The sequence below is a fragment of the Scyliorhinus torazame genome, chromosome 13 (genome assembly GCF_047496885.1).
Source record: "Scyliorhinus torazame isolate Kashiwa2021f chromosome 13, sScyTor2.1, whole genome shotgun sequence".
NCBI lineage: Eukaryota > Metazoa > Chordata > Chondrichthyes > Carcharhiniformes > Scyliorhinidae > Scyliorhinus > Scyliorhinus torazame.
Genome location: NC_092719.1, coordinates 19,023,435 through 19,042,700, shown reverse-complemented (window position 1 = coordinate 19,042,700; position 19,266 = coordinate 19,023,435). Strand labels below are relative to the sequence as shown.

The window sequence follows — 19,266 nt, the reverse complement described above, 5'->3', positions numbered from 1 at the left end:
GTCGAATGGATGCCCTGGTCATCCTTGCCGATCATCTCAGCCCTGGTGGTGGTGCAGGCCCTGGCTCGGGCACTGTCGTCTCTGGGAGCGTCGCGATGTTTGTTCCTGTTTCACTACTCGTGGGCGGGCATGGGAGAAGGACCGATCCACCCGAGAAGGGAGCGGCTGTGGGGTGCGCCGGCGGGAGGGAGTGGGTGATTGGTGTTGGGGGGGGTTGTTGGGAGCTCCGGCGGGAGCCAGGTCCCGCAGGGAGACCGTGTCCTGTCGGCCGTCGAGGTATGTCACGTAGGCGTATTGAGGGTTCGCATGGAGGAGATGAACCCTCTCGACCAACGGGTCGGATTTGTGCGCCTGCACATGCTTTTGGAGCAAGATGGGTCCCCGGACTGCCAGCTAGGCCGGGAGTGACGTTCCACTTGTGCATTGGCACATGTGCCGTGGAATAGGGCATCGGACGGCTCGTTCAGCTTTCCGGGATGATACAAAATCTCATAGTTATATGTCGATCCTCCACCTCAAGATCTTGTCGTTCTTGATCATACCCCGCTGCGCATTATCGAACATGAAGGCTACCGACCGTTGGTCAGTGAGGAGAGTGAATATCCTACCGGCCAGGTAATGCCTTCAATGCCGCACAGCTTCTACTATGGCCTGGGCTTCCTTTTCCACTGAGGAGTGGCGGATTTCTGAAGCGTGGAGGGTACGGACGAAAAAGGCCACGGGTCTGCCCGCTTGGTTTAGGGTGGCCGCCAGAGCTCCGTTGGATGTGTCGCTCTCAACTTGGAAGGGGAGGGACTCGTCGATCGCATGCATCATGGCCTTTGCGATATCCGCTTTGATGCGGCTGAAGGCCTCACGGGCCTCTGTCAACAGGGGGAAGATCGTGGACTGAATTAGCGGGCGGGCCTTGTCCGTGTAGTTGGGGACCCACTGGGCGGAATAAGAGAAAAAGCCCAGGCAGCGTTTCAGGGCTTTGGAACAGTGAGGGGGGGGGGAACTCCATAAGGGGGTGCATGCGTTCAGGGTCGGGGCCTATGACTCCATTACGCACTACGTAGCCGAGGATGGCTAGAAGGTCGGTGCTAAACACGCATTTTTCCCTGTTGTAGGTAAGGTTCAGGGCGTTAGCGGTCTGGAGGAATTTGCGGAGGTTGGCGTCGTGGTCCTGCTGGTCATGGCCGCAGATGGTGACGTTGGCGAGGTATGGGAACGTGGCCCGTAAACCGTGCTGGTCAACTATTCGGTCCATCACCCGTTGGAAGACCGAGACTCTGTTAGTGACGCCGAATGGAACCCTTAAAAAGTGGTAGAGCCGCCCATCTGCTTCGAAGGCAGTGTACTTGCGGTCGCTCGGGCGGATGGGGAGCTGGTGATATGCGGACTTAAGGTCCATGGTGGAAAAGACCTTGTACGGTGCAATCCGATTGACCATGTTGGATATGCGCGGGAGAGGGTACGCATCCAGCTGCGTGTACCTATTGATGGTTTGACTATAGTCTATGACCATCCTCTGCTTCTCCCCGGTCTTTACAACTACCACTTGAGCTCTCCAGGGACTATTGCTGGCCTGGATTATGCCTTCCCTCAGCAGCCGCTGGACATTTGACCGGATAAATGTTTGGTCCTGGGCGCTGTACCGTCTGCTCCTAGTGGCGACGGGTTTGCAATCCGGGGTGAGGTTCGCAAACAGGGAAGGCGGTTCAACCTTGAGGGTTGCGAGGCCGCAGATAGTAAGTGGGGGTATAGGGCCGCCGAATTGGAACGTTAAACTCTGGAGGTTACACTGAAAATCTAACCCCAGGAGTGTGGGAGCGCAGAGGTGGGGGAGGACATAATGTCGGTAATTCTTAAACTCCCTCCCCTGCACCGTGAGGTTCGTGATGCAGAACCCTTTGATTTCTACGGAATGGGATCCCGCTGCCAGAAAATCTTTTGGGTAATCGGGTGGATCGAAAGAAAACAGCGTCTTACCGTATCCGGATGGATAAAACTTTCCGTGCTCCCAGAGTCGATCAGGCATGGCGCTTCGTACCCGTTAACCAGCACCGTCGTCGTTGCCGTTTGGAGCGTCCGGGGCCACGACTGGTCCAGGGTCACCAAAGCCAGTCGCGGTTGCTGCATCGGGGCGTTTTCTTCAGGCCCCGTGGAGCCGTCCATGCTGGGGTCCTTGGCTGTCAGCCAAGATGGCGGCGTCCATCGATCGCACGCGGTCGGGGGCGACAAAATGGCGGCGCCCATCCCCCCCGCATGAAGTCCGGGACCCAAAATGGCAGCCCCCTTTGGCCGCACATGGATCGTTGGGGGGGTTGAGTCTGTGGTCCCAGTTCGCCCTTGGAGATTGCGGCGACCCCCCGGGACTGGCACACCGCTGAATAGTGCCCCTTCTTGCCGCAACTTTTACAGATGGCAGAGCGGGCCAGGCAGCGCTGCCGGGGGTGTTTCAATTGCCCGCAAAAGTAGCAGCATGCCCCCCCAGGTGGTCTGGTGCTCTGGCGCGCAGGCTTGCGGGGGGATGGGGGGTGCCGGGGAGTCAGTCGCGGCGGGGGTCCATGGAGCCCAAGGGGATGCTGTGCGGTCGGGGGCATAAGCGCGGGCGTCCTGCGATGCCACATCGAGCGAGGCAGCAAGGGCCCGTGCCTCCGTGAGCCCCACTGAGTCTCTTTCCAGCAGTCGCTGGCGAATTTGGGATGAGGTCATACCTGCTACGAAAGCATCCCGGATTAGGAGTTCCGTATGTTCGTTAGCCGTAACCGGTGGGCAGTTGCAGTTCCTTCCCAGTATTATCAGCGCGCTGTAGAACTCGTCCAGTGATTCCCCGGGGATTTGCCGTCTCATCGCGAGTTGGTGGCGTGCGTAGACCTGATTGACGGGCCGATTGTAGATCCCTCTCAGCATGGTGAGCGCCGTCGGGAAATCCTCCGCATCTTTGATGAGCGTGTAGATTTCTGGACTCACCCTGGAATGCAGGACCTGCATTTTCTGGTCTTCTGTAGGTCTGCCAGTGGCTGTTCGGAGGTATCCCTCAAAACACGCTAGCCAGTGTTTAAAAGTGGCCTCTGAGTTTGCCGCATGGGGGCTAATTTGCAGACACTCCGGGGCGATCTGGAGCTCCATAGTCTTTTAAACTGTGCATAATAAATTGTAGCACAATCAATCACTCACGAGGCGAGATGAGATGAAGTCAATCGATGGCTTTATTACGCAGACTTGTTCCCCAGCAGCTCGGTTACAGCATGCAGCTGCTGGGAGAACCCGGGTTCTTATACTCCGCCTTGCTGGGTGGAGCCAGTAGGCGGCAGATCCAATCAGGACCCAGTGTCTGTCCATCAATAGCCTCTCGGCATCACAGGGTACCGTAATACCCCTAATACATACCACCACATTCACCCCTTGTTAAAAAAGAACCCGGCGGGGTGGTGGGTCGTATGGTGGTAGGGGTTTACAAGGTCGGTACTGGGATTCCTTTAATACAGTAGCTATGCATCGATATCAACTGTTAACTATTTACAATGCCGCTTTTACTGGGCCATGGAATTATTTACAGCTCTTGCTTTGTCACGCAGATTCAATGAGTCGAATGGATGCCCTGGTCATCCTTGCCGATCATCTCAGCCCTGGTGGTGGTGCAGGCCCTGGCTCGGGCACTGTCGTCTCTGGGAGCGTCGCGATGTTTGTTCCTGTTTCACTACTCGTGGGCGGGCATGGGAGAAGGACCGATCCACCCGAGAAGGGAGCGGCTGTGGGGTGCGCCGGCGGGAGGGAGTGGGTGATTGGTGTTGGGGGGGGTTGTTGGGAGCTCCGGCGGGAGCCAGGTCCCGCAGGGAGACCGTGTCCTGTCGGCCGTCGAGGTATGTCACGTAGGCGTATTGAGGGTTCGCATGGAGGAGATGAACCCTCTCGACCAACGGGTCCGATTTGTGCGCCTGCACATGCTTTTGGAGCAAGATGGGTCCCGGGACTGCCAGCCAGGCCGGGAGTGACGTTCCACTTGTGCATTGGCACATGTGCCGTGGAATAGGGCATCGGACGGCTCGTTCAGCTTTCCGGGATGATACAAAATCTCATAGTTATATGTCGATCCTCCACCTCAAGATCTTGTCGTTCTTGATCATACCCCGCTGCGCATTATCGAACATGAAGGCTACCGACCGTTGGTCAGTGAGGAGAGTGAATATCCTACCGGCCAGGTAATGCCTTCAATGCCGCACAGCTTCTACTATGGCCTGGGCTTCCTTTTCCACTGAGGAGTGGCGGATTTCTGAAGCGTGGAGGGTACGGACGAAAAAGGCCACGGGTCTGCCCGCTTGGTTTAGGGTGGCCGCCAGAGCTCCGTTGGATGTGTCGCTCTCAACTTGGAAGGGGAGGGACTCGTCGATCGCATGCATCATGGCCTTTGCGATATCCGCTTTGATGCGGCTGAAGGCCTCACGGGCCTCTGTCAACAGGGGGAAGATCGTGGACTGAATTAGCGGGCGGGCCTTGTCCGTGTAGTTGGGGACCCACTGGGCGGAATAAGAGAAAAAGCCCAGGCAGCGTTTCAGGGCTTTGGAACAGTGAGGGGGGGGGAACTCCATAAGGGGGTGCATGCGTTCAGGGTTGGGTCCTATGACTCCATTACGCACTACGTAGCCGAGGATGGCTAGAAGGTCGGTGCTAAACACGCATTTTTCCCTGTTGTAGGTAAGGTTCAGGGCGTTAGCGGTCTGGAGGAATTTGCGGAGGTTGGCGTCGTGGTCCTGCTGGTCATGGCCGCAGATGGTGACGTTGGCGAGGTATGGGAACGTGGCCCGTAAACCGTGCTGGTCAACCATTCGGTCCATCACCCGTTGGAAGACCGAGACTCTGTTAGTGACGCCGAATGGAACCCTTAAAAAGTGGTAGAGCCGCCCATCTGCTTCGAAGGCAGTGTACTTGCGGTCGCTCGGGCGGATGGGGAGCTGGTGATATGCGGACTTAAGGTCCATGGTGGAAAAGACCTTGTACTGTGCAATCCGATTGACCATGTTGGATATGCGCGGGAGAGGGTACGCATCCAGCTGCGTGTACCTATTGATGGTTTGACTATAGTCTATGACCATCCTCTGCTTCTCCCCGGTCTTTACAACTACCACTTGAGCTCTCCAGGGACTATTGCTGGCCTGGATTATGCCTTCCCTCAGCAGCCGCTGGACATTTGACCGGATAAATGTTTGGTCCTGGGCGCTGTACCGTCTGCTCCTAGTGGCGACGGGTTTGCAATCCGGGGTGAGGTTCGCAAACAGGGAAGGCGGTTCAACCTTGAGGGTTGCGAGGCCGCAGATAGTAAGTGGGGGTATAGGGCCGCCGAATTGGAACGTTAAACTCTGGAGGTTACACTGAAAATCTAACCCCAGGAGTGTGGGAGCGCAGAGGTGGGGGAGGACATAATGTCGGTAATTCTTAAACTCCCTCCCCTGCACCGTGAGGTTCGTGATGCAGAACCCTTTGATTTCTACGGAATGGGATCCCGCTGCCAGAAAATCTTTTGGGTAATCGGGTGGATCGAAAGAAAACAGCGTCTTACCGTATCCGGATGGATAAAACTTTCCGTGCTCCCAGAGTCGATCAGGCATGGCGCTTCGTACCCGTTAACCAGCACCGTCGTCGTTGCCGTTTGGAGCGTCCGGGGCCACGACTGGTCCAGGGTCACCAAGCCAGTCGCGGTTGCTGCATCGGGGCGTTTTCTTCAGGCCCCGTGGAGCCGTCCATGCTGGGGTCCTTGGCTGTCAGCCAAGATGGCGGCGTCCATCGATCGCACGCGGTCGGGGGCGACAAAATGGCGGCGCCCATCCCCCCCGCATGAAGTCCGGGACCCAAAATGGCAGCCCCCTTTGGCCGCACATGGATCGTTGGGGGGGTTGAGTCTGTGGTCCCAGTTCGCCCTTGGAGATTGCGGCGACCCCCCGGGACTGGCACACCGCTGAATAGTGCCCCTTCTTGCCGCAACTTTTACAGATGGCAGAGCGGGCCAGGCAGCGCTGCCGGGGGTGTTTCAATTGCCCGCAAAAGTAGCAGCATGCCCCCCCAGGTGGTCTGGTGCTCTGGCGCGCAGGCTTGCGGGGGGATGGGGGGTGCCGGGGAGTCAGTCGCGGCGGGGGTCCATGGAGCCCAAGGGGATGCTGTGCGGTCGGGGGCATAAGCGCGGGCGTCCTGCGATGCCACATCGAGCGAGGCAGCAAGGGCCCGTGCCTCCGTGAGCCCCACTGAGTCTCTTTCCAGCAGTCGCTGGCGAATTTGGGATGAGGTCATACCTGCTACGAAAGCATCCCGGATTAGGAGTTCCGTATGTTCGTTAGCCGTAACCGGTGGGCAGTTGCAGTTCCTTCCCAGTATTATCAGCGCGCTGTAGAACTCGTCCAGTGATTCCCCGGGGATTTGCCGTCTCATCGCGAGTTGGTGGCGTGCGTAGACCTGATTGACGGGCCGATTGTAGATCCCTCTCAGCATGGTGAGCGCCGTCGGGAAATCCTCCGCATCTTTGATGAGCGTGTAGATTTCCGGACTCACCCTGGAATGCAGGACCTGCATTTTCTGGTCTTCTGTAGGTCTGCCAGTGGCTGTTCGGAGGTATCCCTCAAAACACGCTAGCCAGTGTTTAAAAGTGGCCTCTGAGTTTGCCGCATGGGGGCTAATTTGCAGACACTCCGGGGCGATCTGGAGCTCCATAGTCTTTTAAACTGTGCATAATAAATTGTAGCACAATCAATCACTCACGAGCCGAGATGAGATGAAGTCAATCGATGGCTTTATTACGCAGACTTGTTCCCCAGCAGCTTGGTTACAGAATGCGGCTGCTGGGAGAACCCGGGTTCTTATTGGGTGGAGCCATCCACCTTACTGGGTGGAGCCAGTAGACGGGAAATCCAATCAGGATCCAGTGTCTGTCCACCAATAGCCTCTCGGCATCACAGGGTACCGTAATACCCCTAATACATACCACCACAGTGGCTTCGAGGTAGAGCTGGAGGTTTGAAAATCTTCCAGTTGGCCCCAAGGTTGCCGGCGATGCGGAGCGGCGGCGGTGGGCTGATGTTATCCATGTTGCAGAATGACGGAATGCTGGCGGAAGGCAGATCACTTGCAGGTCCGTCTAAGAAGTGCTAGTATGCAACCACTCCTGGTATCATGATGTGTTGGGTGTTCTGGGTCACATACAGGTCACCAACACTTGAAGTAATGCAACACTATTTTATTAAAAAGTTAACTATTTAAACATACTTGAACTGTGGGTAAATACGATACCAGCTTTATCTAAAGACCTTTGCATGGTCCTAACCTGTTAATGCACTCAGCACATGGGGAATGTCTGTGTTGCAGGCTGTGAGCTCCTAGCTAGCTGCTACTCGAATCCGCGGGAACTCTGATGTCTCCTGTCTTTATAGTGCATGTGCTCTCACTGGTGATTGTCTGCGGTGTTGTGTATGTTGATTGGTCCCACTGTGTGTCCATTAGTGTGTGTCTGCACCATGATATACTGGTGTATATTATGACACGCATATTATATCATCGTCCAATTTTTTCATGTTTAATTTTTAAAAATCTTGTTGTTAAAACTAATTAGCAGTCCAGTGATTCTGTTCTTCCATATTTTATAAAAATAATAAAAGTTATGGTCTTATGAGCCATTCTGGGATCTTCCTGTCCAACTATAACATCAACTAGGATCGTAACAATCAACATTGCTGCATTGTTATTGAGTTATAGAAAAGCTAGGAGGAATAGAAAAGCTAGGAGGGTGGAGCATTGTGGCGTGATAGCAAAGACTGTATCAGCATAGGCAACGAAACCACTGCAAATGTGCTGGCAAACTGAGACATATATGAGTGAAATCATGAAAAAGTAGTACCATGGAGGTAGACATTGAATGGAAAGACTCCAGAAGGATGGAGGTGGTGTATCAAATCAAAGAGAGGTTTTGAAAAGGACAAAAAAGGATAAGGCACCAGAGTTGGAGTCAAATAGTGGCATCTTTGACCAAGTAGTCTTGGTGCTGTGTAAGGCTGACAGGAAGTGAAAAGTGAATGATGAGAGATAAACTCAAGGCATTCAAACAGATGTCCTCATTGTTTAAGGAAATGCAATAAAGCGTATTTGGCACATTTGAACTGAAACCCACAACCAATTCCACTTTATTAAAAATTCTGGAATTCCCAAGGTGTTAAAGAAAAAAACATTATGAATTCATTATGTCCAATTCCTTACATGGGTCTCCAATGTCAAGAGAGTTCTTACCAGTTGAATCATTTCTTGAAATGTTTGCTCAGTTACAAAATGATAATCACATCCATCCTCTTCTCCAAAATATGGACTTCGGCTTGTGTGACAGATACTAGAAAAGTTAAAATATAGGCTTCCATAAATCATTTTGCTAATACAGGATCCTGTTCCGGATCTGCCTCATCAGAGAAGCAGCTCTGAAGGTACTTGATACCAGATGGATCTATGTAACAGATGTAAAAATAAAAGAAAATAGCTTGTTTAAAAATCCAGATATCTTGACAAATACTGACAGAAAAAAGCAGCCTGAGCTTCGATTGTTTTCTCCTGTAGAACTATCAACTTAATTTATATTTTGGTGAGTTTCATACTCAGCAAATGTTTGGAAAAAGGATGATGATATTTGTTGGTTTTTTTGCAGCCAATGCTCCTTGCTATCAGGCAGTTTCAGCTCAATGCAGAGAGACAAAATGCCCTGGTTGTTATGTGTAGTCACATTGTAAATGCATTTCAAAATAATATAGTTACGATTCTATGGGCACAGCAGTAATAATTCTAAAGCATAATGAAAACGATTTTTCATTATTAGAGTGCTTCATCGAAAATAGTGTTGAAATTAAGGTCTAATAAACACTTTGGTTTTTAAAAGCTTTGCCTAAAAATTGTAATTAGGGTGAGTATGTGCATAATTTTAAAAAGTGATAACTTTGGTTAGCATGTATTTGGTGAAATCAGATTTACTTTGACTTCTGTCTTCCCGGAAATGAAAAAATAAACAAGCACTAAACAGAGAAGAACACATTTACAATATTGCCACATGTAGTGGCAGAAGAATTAGTCCCACAACATGCCATAACTTCAATTGCAACATTTTACTTTCTGCACAAATCATCTGCATGCTATCTTGCTGTCAATTAGTATTGTATTATGGGCAGTGTTGGGCTGTTGTTCCATGCACTGTTGCTTCACAGCTCCAGGGTCCTGGATTCAATTCCCGGCTTGGGTCACTGTCTGTGTGGAGTCTTGTCGGCATGGGTTTCCTCCAGGTGCTCCGGTTTCCTCCCACAAGCCTGAAAGACGTGCTTGTTAGGTGAATTGGACATTCTGAATTCTCTCTCAGTGTACCCAAACAGGCGCTGTAGTGTGGTGACTATGGGATTTTCACAGTAACTTCATTGCAGTGTTAATGTAAGCCTATCTGTGACAATAAAGATTATTATTATTATACATTTTTGAATAAAGAGAGAAGACTTTCATTGTATTAATGTGGACTAGTTTTGATTCTTGAACCCACTGAACCACTCGTTTCCTTTGTCTTTTCTCAGCACCTATATTTTAAGAAACTTTACTGTGCTTTCTGGCCATAAAAGGTGCTGAAACCAAAGGAAAACTGATGTCCTCGTACAAATTGGTTAAACTGACATAAAGAGAACAAAGCTATTTGTTTCAGATGTACACAGTAGCCACACAATTCTAAAACTACAGGCACCAAACAATATTTCAAAAGATGGTCTTGCAAATTCAAAATAATTTGGAAATCCTTACTTTCAAAGACTTTTTATAAAAAAAGTATAGTTATAAATACAGTCAAGCCTTTTAAGTGCAGTGTTGAACAGCCTCTGTGACACTTTATTTTATTTTTTATTTTATAAAATTTCTTTTATTTTATAAAATTTCCAAGACCAACCACACTGGCAAAGCATTCGGTAAAAAAGCTGACAACCCTCATGCTTTCAGGATAATTCATTAATGCTTTAATTCAGGTGTTTGATAATTCCAGGATCAAAGATTGCGACATTGTATTATTAGGAGACACGAGTCCAACTGGCTTCTAGAAACTGATACATACAACTCAGCTTAGAACTAAGTACCTGAGAAAATCCAGAGCATTTACATGGTTGATAAGACCATGTGAAATTACGATCCAATTAAAAGGAGAGGGGGAAGACAGAAAAGGATGAAGAGGTGCACATAAGGGGTGAATGAGACCCCGAAAGAGAAGGCAATATGGTGCCAATTCTCATGCAGTGTCAGAAGTTAAACCCTGTGATGTACAAGCCAGAGTGAAGGAAAGTTTGCAATTAACGAGATTTATGTAAAAGTGCCTCATGGGGGTAGGGAGCGCCTACCATTGACGATCCATTAGCCCTCGAGCTGGACAGAACCGTCCAGTTACCCCTGCTCATGAGGAAGACCAGGAGGGAGGGAAGGGAGAGGCTAGAGAGGAACCAGGGGATAGGTGGCAGCAAGTGTTCGCATGAGCAGAAGGACCAGGGCTGCCCGCATCGCTTTGTGGGTCGCAGTAAATCTTATTCATCAGGGTGCTTGGCCTGGGGAATTCTTGTGCCGACTGATCAGAAAATGCAAGAGGGTGATGACGCACAGTGAAGGAAGCTCTGTGATGGTCCTCAGCTATTGCTTATGTTGCCTGGTCTGTTGCCAGAACACAGACTCACTGGCTCATGTGCGAGTGAGTTTAGGCCCTAGATCCCCTTGTTCCATAGCACTAGAGGGGGATTAGGGGGTGAGAATCTAGGGCTCACTGATTAATGCCCAAGTCCATTCAAGAATTTTGCTATTTTCACTTTGAGTGGGCCCAACCATTTGCCTGACTTTGAGGGCCTGAGAGAAGAGCTGTACAAAGAACAATACAGCACAGGAACAGGCCCATCGGACCTCCAAGCTTGTGCCAGACGCTGTGTCCAGATTGGGTGGAGCACTATGTCACGAGGAGGGTTAATGACGGTAAAAGGTTGTGAAGAACAAGAGTTTTTAATGTGACAACATGTGCACTTGTGACATTTGATAAAGACCCCCAGCTATCTATGCGCACTTGTGCCCCTACAATTCCTGAGACTTGCAAACCTTCCCAGTACATCCAGGTGTATTCCCAGGACGCAAATCATCAGTGTAGGTGACCTTCTGTCTTCCAGGTCCTGTTGCCTGAGATACCCTTGGCAGGTGTCCTCTGAAGTGTCGGGGCCTGTTGGGCCCTGGCCTGCTCTTGGGTAGTACTGGTGTTCCAGCATCACCCTGTTCTGCCTGCTCCGTCTGAGGTGCGCCAGTACCAGGATCAGGAAGAGGGGATTCAGAAGGGCTGGTCACTCCAATGCTCTCCTGAGTGGAGGTGCTCCAATGGTTACTCCTCCCTCCGGATGCTCTTGGGCCTCTGAGTTACTCCATGGGATGGGGGAGAGCTGGAGTGAGCTCCGGAAGCCTGTGTCGTCTGGCGCTGCCAGTCTTGGAGGCCCATCATTGTCTGAACCATGGTGTTGAACCCCTTCAGCCATGGTGCTCAAGGAGATCGAGTGCTGGAAACCAGTGAGATGGAAGCTTACGGATTCCAGGTGATATTCTGGGGGTGACAGAGTGCCAAGAGGAGAGAGGGAGCACTTACCCTTGCTGATTGGAGTAGATCATTCATCTTCTTCTGACAATGCACTCCGTCCCAGTGCTGTCATTGTCTCTCAAGTGGAGCTGCTGGATGGTTTCCAGTCTGTCTGAGGGGAGATAGTTGTCTTTCTCTCCTCCACGGCATCCAACATTCTTGTGAGGCTCCCCTCGGTGAATTGTGGAGCTGGCTTCTTGGCCGCCATCCTCCTGGCTTGACTCTGAGCAACTACTGTGGAGCTATTTAAATGCAGCACCCCCTTGATTGAAGTGCTCAGATGGCCCCCGGGGCTGGCAAATCAGACATTTTGGGCGGGGTTCTCCAATAATGGGGCTATGTCCCCATCCCGGCATGAAAACTGGCGCCAACCACTCCGGCATCAACAGCCCCCGAAAGTGAGGAATTCTCCCCTTTCTAGGGGGCTAGGTTGGTGCCGGAGTGGTTACCGCAGCTCCAGCCGGCGCCGAACGGCCTGCGCGGGTTCGCGCATGTGCGGAATGGCCGGCGTATTTCCGCGCATGCGCAGGGGTTCCCTTCTCCGCGCCAGCCCCTGGGCAATATGGTGGATACCTACAGGGGCCCGGCGTGGAGTAAAGTAGGCCACCACGGAACCAGCCCGCCTGCAGATCAATAGGCCTCGATCGCGGGCCAGGCCACCGTGGGGAGCTTTCCCCCGCCACAGTCGGATCCCCCCGCGCCCCCCACCCCCCCCCCCCCTACCCCGGAAGGCCCCCGCACACTTACCTTCCTGGTCCCGTCGTGTGTGAGGTGAGTAATCCACGCCGACAGGACTGGCCAAAACCCATCGGCCACTCGGCCCGGAGAATCACCGGGGGGGCCCTGTCAACGGCCCCCGACTGGAGCGACGGGAATCCCACTGGTGTCCGAAAAACGGCGCCGGAGAATAGAGAAGCCGGCGGCGGGGCGGGATTCGCGCTTCCCCCCGGGGATTCTCCAACCCGGCTTTTGTGCCTCAGATGCGTTTTTTTTCACGTGGGGATTGCGATCTGGATTGCACCACTGGGGCCGGGGGGAATCGCACCAATTTTCTCACCAAATATGGCACTTTGACATATGTGAAAATTTCACCTGTTATTGTAGAAATCTTAGCTAATGTATTTACTTCTTCTACCTGGAGGCGTTCAGCGGAATAGGCTTTACAAAAACACATTAATGGAATCAAATAAATTAAATATCTCATGCAGAATCTGAAGTTAAATCCTGTGACATACAAGCCAGAGTGAAGGAAAAAGTTTGCAATTAACCAGATTTATGTAAAAGAGCTACATTTACGAGTTCTCGATAACATCTCAATTTACAGTCATGTAAAATAAAGAGAATAATGGATTGCTTTGAATAAATTCCACCACAATTATTCAATCATTCAGTTTATTGAAGTGTAACTGGAAAGACAAAGCTCACCTTAACCTGTCTGGTATAGTGGAACAAAATTCATTTAAAAGTACTAACCACTGTTAATAATAGTAAAGCGACATGTTTTAGGATGAAGAATGACTGAAAGCAATGTCCACAGTAACAAATGAGAATAAGGGACACAATCTAATGGTAAAGTCCTGTGTCATTTGTGGCGGGGTTTTGTTGGGAGTTACCTGCCAGTTCTGCCGGCGTGTTCCCCGCGCGATCTAACGACACTTAAGGGTGAGATTCTCCGTCCGCCAGTCATCTGTTTCTCGGCCGCATGCCCTTTGCTGGCAGCAGGATTCCACTTCCCACCAATTGTCAATGGGATTTCCCATTGTAACCACTCCACACCGCCGCGAAACTCACTGGCGGGCTGCGGTGCTGGCGGGAAAATTGAATTGCAACAACCGGAGAATTCCGGCCTTAGTCACTTTTTGGGGACCTGGGGAGTTTCTCACCGGTTTAACCCTCACTTCGAATAATTTCATCACTGGGGAGCTGAACTCTGAGATCAGGCTGTTATTTTGAAAGGATGCCCCGATCTCTAAGTGAGCTTGTGGATCCCCCACAACCCCCCACCCATGGGCATTACCCCACAACTATCCCCAAATGAGGACATCCCGCTATGAGGTCCCTAGGGCCCCCCTCTTCAGGCCCCCCATGCCCCCTTACAGGCCCCCGCTTCCAGGATACCAAGGCTTCACCCTCGCATCCTCCATGCACACCTCCACCCTCCTTTCATGGGCATGGCCCCCTTGGGTCCTGGCATCTAGGTACCCTTGCATTGCAACCCTGGCAGTGTTCCTGCTGGCTTGGCAGTGCCGCCTGGGCACCTTGACAGTGGCCGAGGCCCAGGACAGGGCTGTCCTCTCACAGGCAGCCATGTGCCAGGGCCAACTGGACATTGCAGCAACGCTCCAGAGCATGGCCCAGTCACAGTGCTTGGTTGTCCCAGGTGGCTGGGGAGCCTCAGTGGTTAGCTCTGGTAGCACCCCATTCCATGGAGTAGCCCGCGGGAGGTGCAGGTGATGGGGTCAGTGTCGATGACTCCCACAGGAAAGGTGCCAGAACAGCACAGCGCCTCAGACTCCCCCCTTCCTGTTCCTGGTGCATCTGGTGGGCAGTGGGCAGATCAGGCAGCACCATGCCACCTGGGACACCCGAGCAGCAGCCGGGCCTATCCAGGCCCGGTAGCCCGAGAAGATGGCCGCCAAAGAGGACCCAGATCACAAAGCGGGAATTGCTGCAGGCTGCCTCCATTCTTGATGTACCATTGAAACCACCTAGGTGTAGCATTAGAGCCAGTAAGGCCAGAAAGGTAGTCATCAGTTAAGTTGTCATGGGTGCAGCACATAGGGGCCAGGGCACAAACATATATATATATATATATATATGTATATGTTCACAATATACCCATGTTCATGACGTTACAACGTGCCTCAGTGCTCTGTCAGAAGGGTGTGAGAGGTGGGCTGATCTGGGCTGGCCGCAGAGGGACGCTGAGGGAGAGCGGGGGGGGGGGGGGAGCATATTGGCGTTTTGCTTGGGCCAGGACCCCAGTTCAGCCAGCGCTCACCGTTCTGGTGTCCCATCACTCTGCGTCTCCCCCCCCACCCCATGGGGTCGATGGGGCAGTGTGATGGAATGACCAGCTCGCATGTAGGGATCACCCAGGTGGATGGTGGAAAGTGCTCCATGGGCAGGAGTCAGGCGTTGTCAAATGGTGCTGTGCGCCAGAGCTCATTCCTAAACAGGTCATCATCATCCTCCTCCCCATGGACCAGACTTGCTGTTACTGCCAACGAAGGCCTGCACCCTGTAGTGAGGCAGGTAGAAATCACAGAGGGTCTTGCAAGGGTGTGGGGTGTGGGGCGCAGAGAGGGTGTTCATGGGAAGGGCTGGCCGGCTGGTGGTGGCAGGGGGAGAGGGATGTCCATGCTGCTGGCCAGGCTCGCTAGTCGGTGAACCTGGAGGCGATTAGAGCGTTCCGCACATATTGTGCGGCCTCCTGTGCCTGTCCGTGCCCCATGTTCTGCCCATCCTTGCCCTCCTCCCCCACTCCTCGTTGGATGAGGCCTGGCTTCATCCCCCTCCTCCAGGACATCATCCCTCTGATGCGCAATGTTGAGGAGGATGCAGCAGGCCACCACAATGTGAGAGACCCTCCTAGCACTATACTGGAGGGCCCCTCCAGGGTGATCCAGGCACCTGAACTACATCTTCAAGATACCGAAGCACTCCTCGATCATGCACCTGGTCGCAGCATGTGCGTCGTTGTTGCGGATCTCTGCATCGGTCTGCAGCCTCCGAATAGGCATCACCAGCCATCACCACAGCGGATAACCCGTGTCGGCCAGGTGCCAACTATCCAGTCGGGGTGCCCCTCAAAGAGGTCAGGTACCGTTGAATGTGCCAGGATGAAGACATTTTGCAAAGTACCCGGGTATCGGGCGCAGACGTGCACGATGTGCATCTCATGCTCACGCACCAGCTGCACGTTCATCGAGTGGAATCCTTTTCAATTTGTGAAGACTGGCCCGTCATGGGCCGGTGCTCGAAGGGCGACATGCATCCTGTCGATCACCATGGGGCACCTTGGCAATGATTGCGAACCCCGCTGCCCTGGCTCGGTCCATGTTGAATTTGATATATTGCGCTGACCGGGCATATAGGGCCTCCATGGCGGCACGTGTGCACCGAGGTCTGTGAGATTCCAGACATGTACCCACTCAGCACCTGGAAGGACCCCTTGGCGTAAAAGGTCAGGGCAACCATCACCTTGACGGCCACCGTGAGCGGGTGTCCTCTCCCATACCCGGCTGCCTCCTGTTCCTCTGGGGCAAGCTCTGCTGCTGCTGGGTACCCCTCGAGCAACTCCAGCTCATACAGACTCAGTGCATCCCCAGGGCTGCAGCGACTAGGATGAAGGCCACCATACCTGGTTGAATTCCGAAGTCCATTGTCTGCAGGGGATGAAAGTCAGACATGTTAGCATGGACCGTAACTGGGCTACACGGTGGCCCCCGTCTGCACTACAGACACTGCCCCCCGTATGTCCCCCTACACCCCCATTCCCACACTTACACCCAGCCATTCCCCTTGGCACTCCACTCTCTGCACCCCTGGCCCTGTCAGTGCACGACATTGTGGGGGCCTCTGGCCCTGGCACCAGTCCCTGCTGCCAATTGTACCGGAGGCTGTGCTACCCATGTCAGCAGTACACTTCGCGGCACCCACTTGCAGTGGCTACTGTGAGCATTACCCTTGGGAGGGCAGCTTGGTGCCCTGACTGCAGGTGACGGCCAGTTGAGGATTGTGGGTTGGTGGTGTTGGGGGTGGTGAGTTGGTGATGTGGAAGGTGGGGGGTTGGGACACCCATACGGCCGGTGGCACTCTGCAGAACTAGGGACCAAGATGGGTGGTCAGTGGGATGCGCAGCAAGATGGCTGCCTTGCAGGCCGTGGCAATGGCGGTCCATGCATGAACACCGTCCCAGTCTCGTGGGGGTTCACCCCAGCCCCAGCCCCCCATCACCGTCCCCCAGCCACAGCCAATACCAAGACCAGCAGCTCACCCACGGTTTCACCTCTGCATGTCCTCTCTGTCCTTCATCAGCCACGGCGCCTGTTTCCTGATTTTTAAAAGCAGAAGTGAACCTCGCCGTTGGAAATTCCCCCCAGTGGAGGTCAGGAATTGCGGAGGCCCCCGGAGCAGGCCCGCTAATGATATGCGAATGGAGTTTACTGTATGTGTGAAGTAGAGTACATTGACACTGCTGTTGAAGCATGGGAGAATTGCGATTTGGTGTGAACCCGACGCCGTTATGATTTTGATGTCAAAACCGATTCTCTGCCCAATCGCCGATCTCGATTTCGCCGTCGTTCAGAGAATCCCGCTCAGCACCTTTTAAAAAAAAATAAAAAAATTTGAAGTACCCAATTATTTTTTTCCAATTAGGGGCAGTTTAGCATGGCCAATCCACCTACTCTGCACAACTTTGGCTTGTGAGGGCGAAACCCACGCAAACTTGGGGAGAATGTGCAAACTCCACACGGACAGTGACCCAGAGCCAGGATCGAACTGGGACCTCGGCGCCGTGAGACTGCAGTGCTAACCACTGCGCCACCGTGCTGCCCCGGCGCTCAGCACCTTTGACAATTCTGCACACCTGATGGCTCTGTAATGCTTACAGAGAATTGGAATGTTTCAAATCTGTTTCTCGGCCACACTCTAATTGAATAGGGAGAAGGGCTTTTTTGGGCAAATTTATTTTGATTATTAAGGTTTCGATTAATTTTTCAAGATTAAATAGTAAAAAGCTCATGTGTAACTGCTTTCACTCTTTTTCATCTTCTTTAAATACAATGGTATATTCAAGCAATGAAAGATAATAGCAGATTGCCTTGGTCGATATTGTTCAGGCCTGAAGGCAAAAGCTAGACTACTTGGACTATTGTTAACCCTTTACTTGCTCAATTGTTTTCTCAGGTTTTAAATTCTAGTCAAGAATTTATTAAAAGAGGAAAAGCTACTATTTCACATCTGGAACTTTGCCAGTGGCTGTAATTTAGCCCAAATCTGTGAAACAATTATTCGGTATTTGATAGTACAAAACATTGAGTATTGCTGAAAAAAGAGATATGTTGAACCTTTCAGTCTTGCATTCAGCAGGATACTTTGCTAGAATACCAGTATAAGGGGTGGGGTTGGGGGGGGTGGGGGTGGGTGGGGGGGGGGGGGCAGCGATTTATACTGTATGACAAAAGGATACTGATTGGTTGGCAAATGGACCCTGATTGGTAAAGGCTATTATCTGTCAGTCACCATCAATTGGTGCATTCTGCATGGCATCACTTCTACCAGAGTCAACTTGCCACGAACAGACTCAAAAACAGCTTCTTCCCCACTGTTACCAGACTCCTAAATGGCCCTCTTATGGACTGACCTAATTAACACTACACCCTGTATGCGTCATCCGATGCCGGTGCTTACGTAGTTACATTGTATACCTTGTGTTGCCCTATTATGTATTTTCTTTTCTTCCCATGTACTTAATGATCTGTTGAGCTGCTCGCAGAAAAATACTTTTCACTACCTCGGTACACATGACAATAAACAAATCCAATCCAAACCAATCCAATCCAACCAATAAGCATTCGCTTCTCAAACAGTATTAATTGATGCTTTCCACTTATACTGGCCTTCTTGCAAAGCGTCCTGATGAGTGCAGTGCGAAAAGCTTTGGCAAGTCCCTTTTTTCTGTAATAAATATTAATTAAGTGGCAAGACTAGCACAGGATCAACAACAGTGGTTTGAACTTTAGATGAATGGCCAATCTATTGTTTTTTGTATTGAACAACATTGACTTCTGCAACAATATTTGCTAAATATGCCAGTGGCAGTTAGAACATTCCCATTCGGGCTTAGTTTTCTTATTATTACATATATCACATCCCTCCTATGGTGGCATGGAATAAATCATAAAAAATGTTTATTACCAAATGGCCAGAGGCGACTAGCATAAAATAAAGCTTCATAAATTTATGTTAAGTATGCTCTTGCAAAAAGTTTAGCTCTCCTAAAGTATAGCTGTTAAGATATCTGAAGGCAGAATATTAAATATGCGAGCAATTTATTCCATTTTGACTTCTATGCCGAACAATTACTGTTGGTTAAATTCATGGACACATGTTTAACATGCTTCTATACAATTCCTGCCACTTTAACAGAAGTTGTAACCTATTCAAAATAAAATTGTGAATGCTTCTGTTAAAACAGCATTTTGTCACTAACAATCATATTTAAGACCTTAATCTAACAATGTAGGCAGCCGGAAAATCAGATAAAGCAGACCCTCTTGACCCTGAGCTGCAAAATATCAGATCTGGCAGTGGTGGAACAATTAGAAAGATGCTGAATCTTGTGTGATATATTCAATTCTTTAAGGAAACATGCCTTCGAAGGGGCTGGCCCTGTAACTACTCCTGGCCACAAAGAGCCTTTAAGTTTCATGCAATCATATTTTCAGGGTGAATTTCCTTTATTTTCTTGTTTCAGTGGCTAGTCAATATACCATAATACAAAGGATTCTTGACACACAACAGCAGACTCTGGTAGGTGACTTTAATATTATCTGATTTAATTTGGAGATGTTTACATCCAGTACAACTGCCACCGGGAAATAAAATTCAGACTTGAGTATATTTAAGGCTGAGAT

General features: G+C 51.1%; 1 protein-coding gene across 2 annotated transcripts in view; it reads right to left on the bottom strand.

The window, feature by feature from the left end:
- lrguk (leucine-rich repeats and guanylate kinase domain containing) overlaps nt 1-19,266 on the bottom strand; it is a 192,487-nt gene that overhangs the window by 61,533 nt on the left and 111,688 nt on the right. For both annotated transcript variants that reach the window (XM_072471117.1, XM_072471118.1), the window contains one exon: nt 8,251-8,347. In XM_072471117.1, coding sequence (XP_072327218.1) covers nt 8,251-8,347 — 97 coding nt within the window. The remainder of the gene's footprint in view (nt 1-8,250; nt 8,348-19,266) is intronic.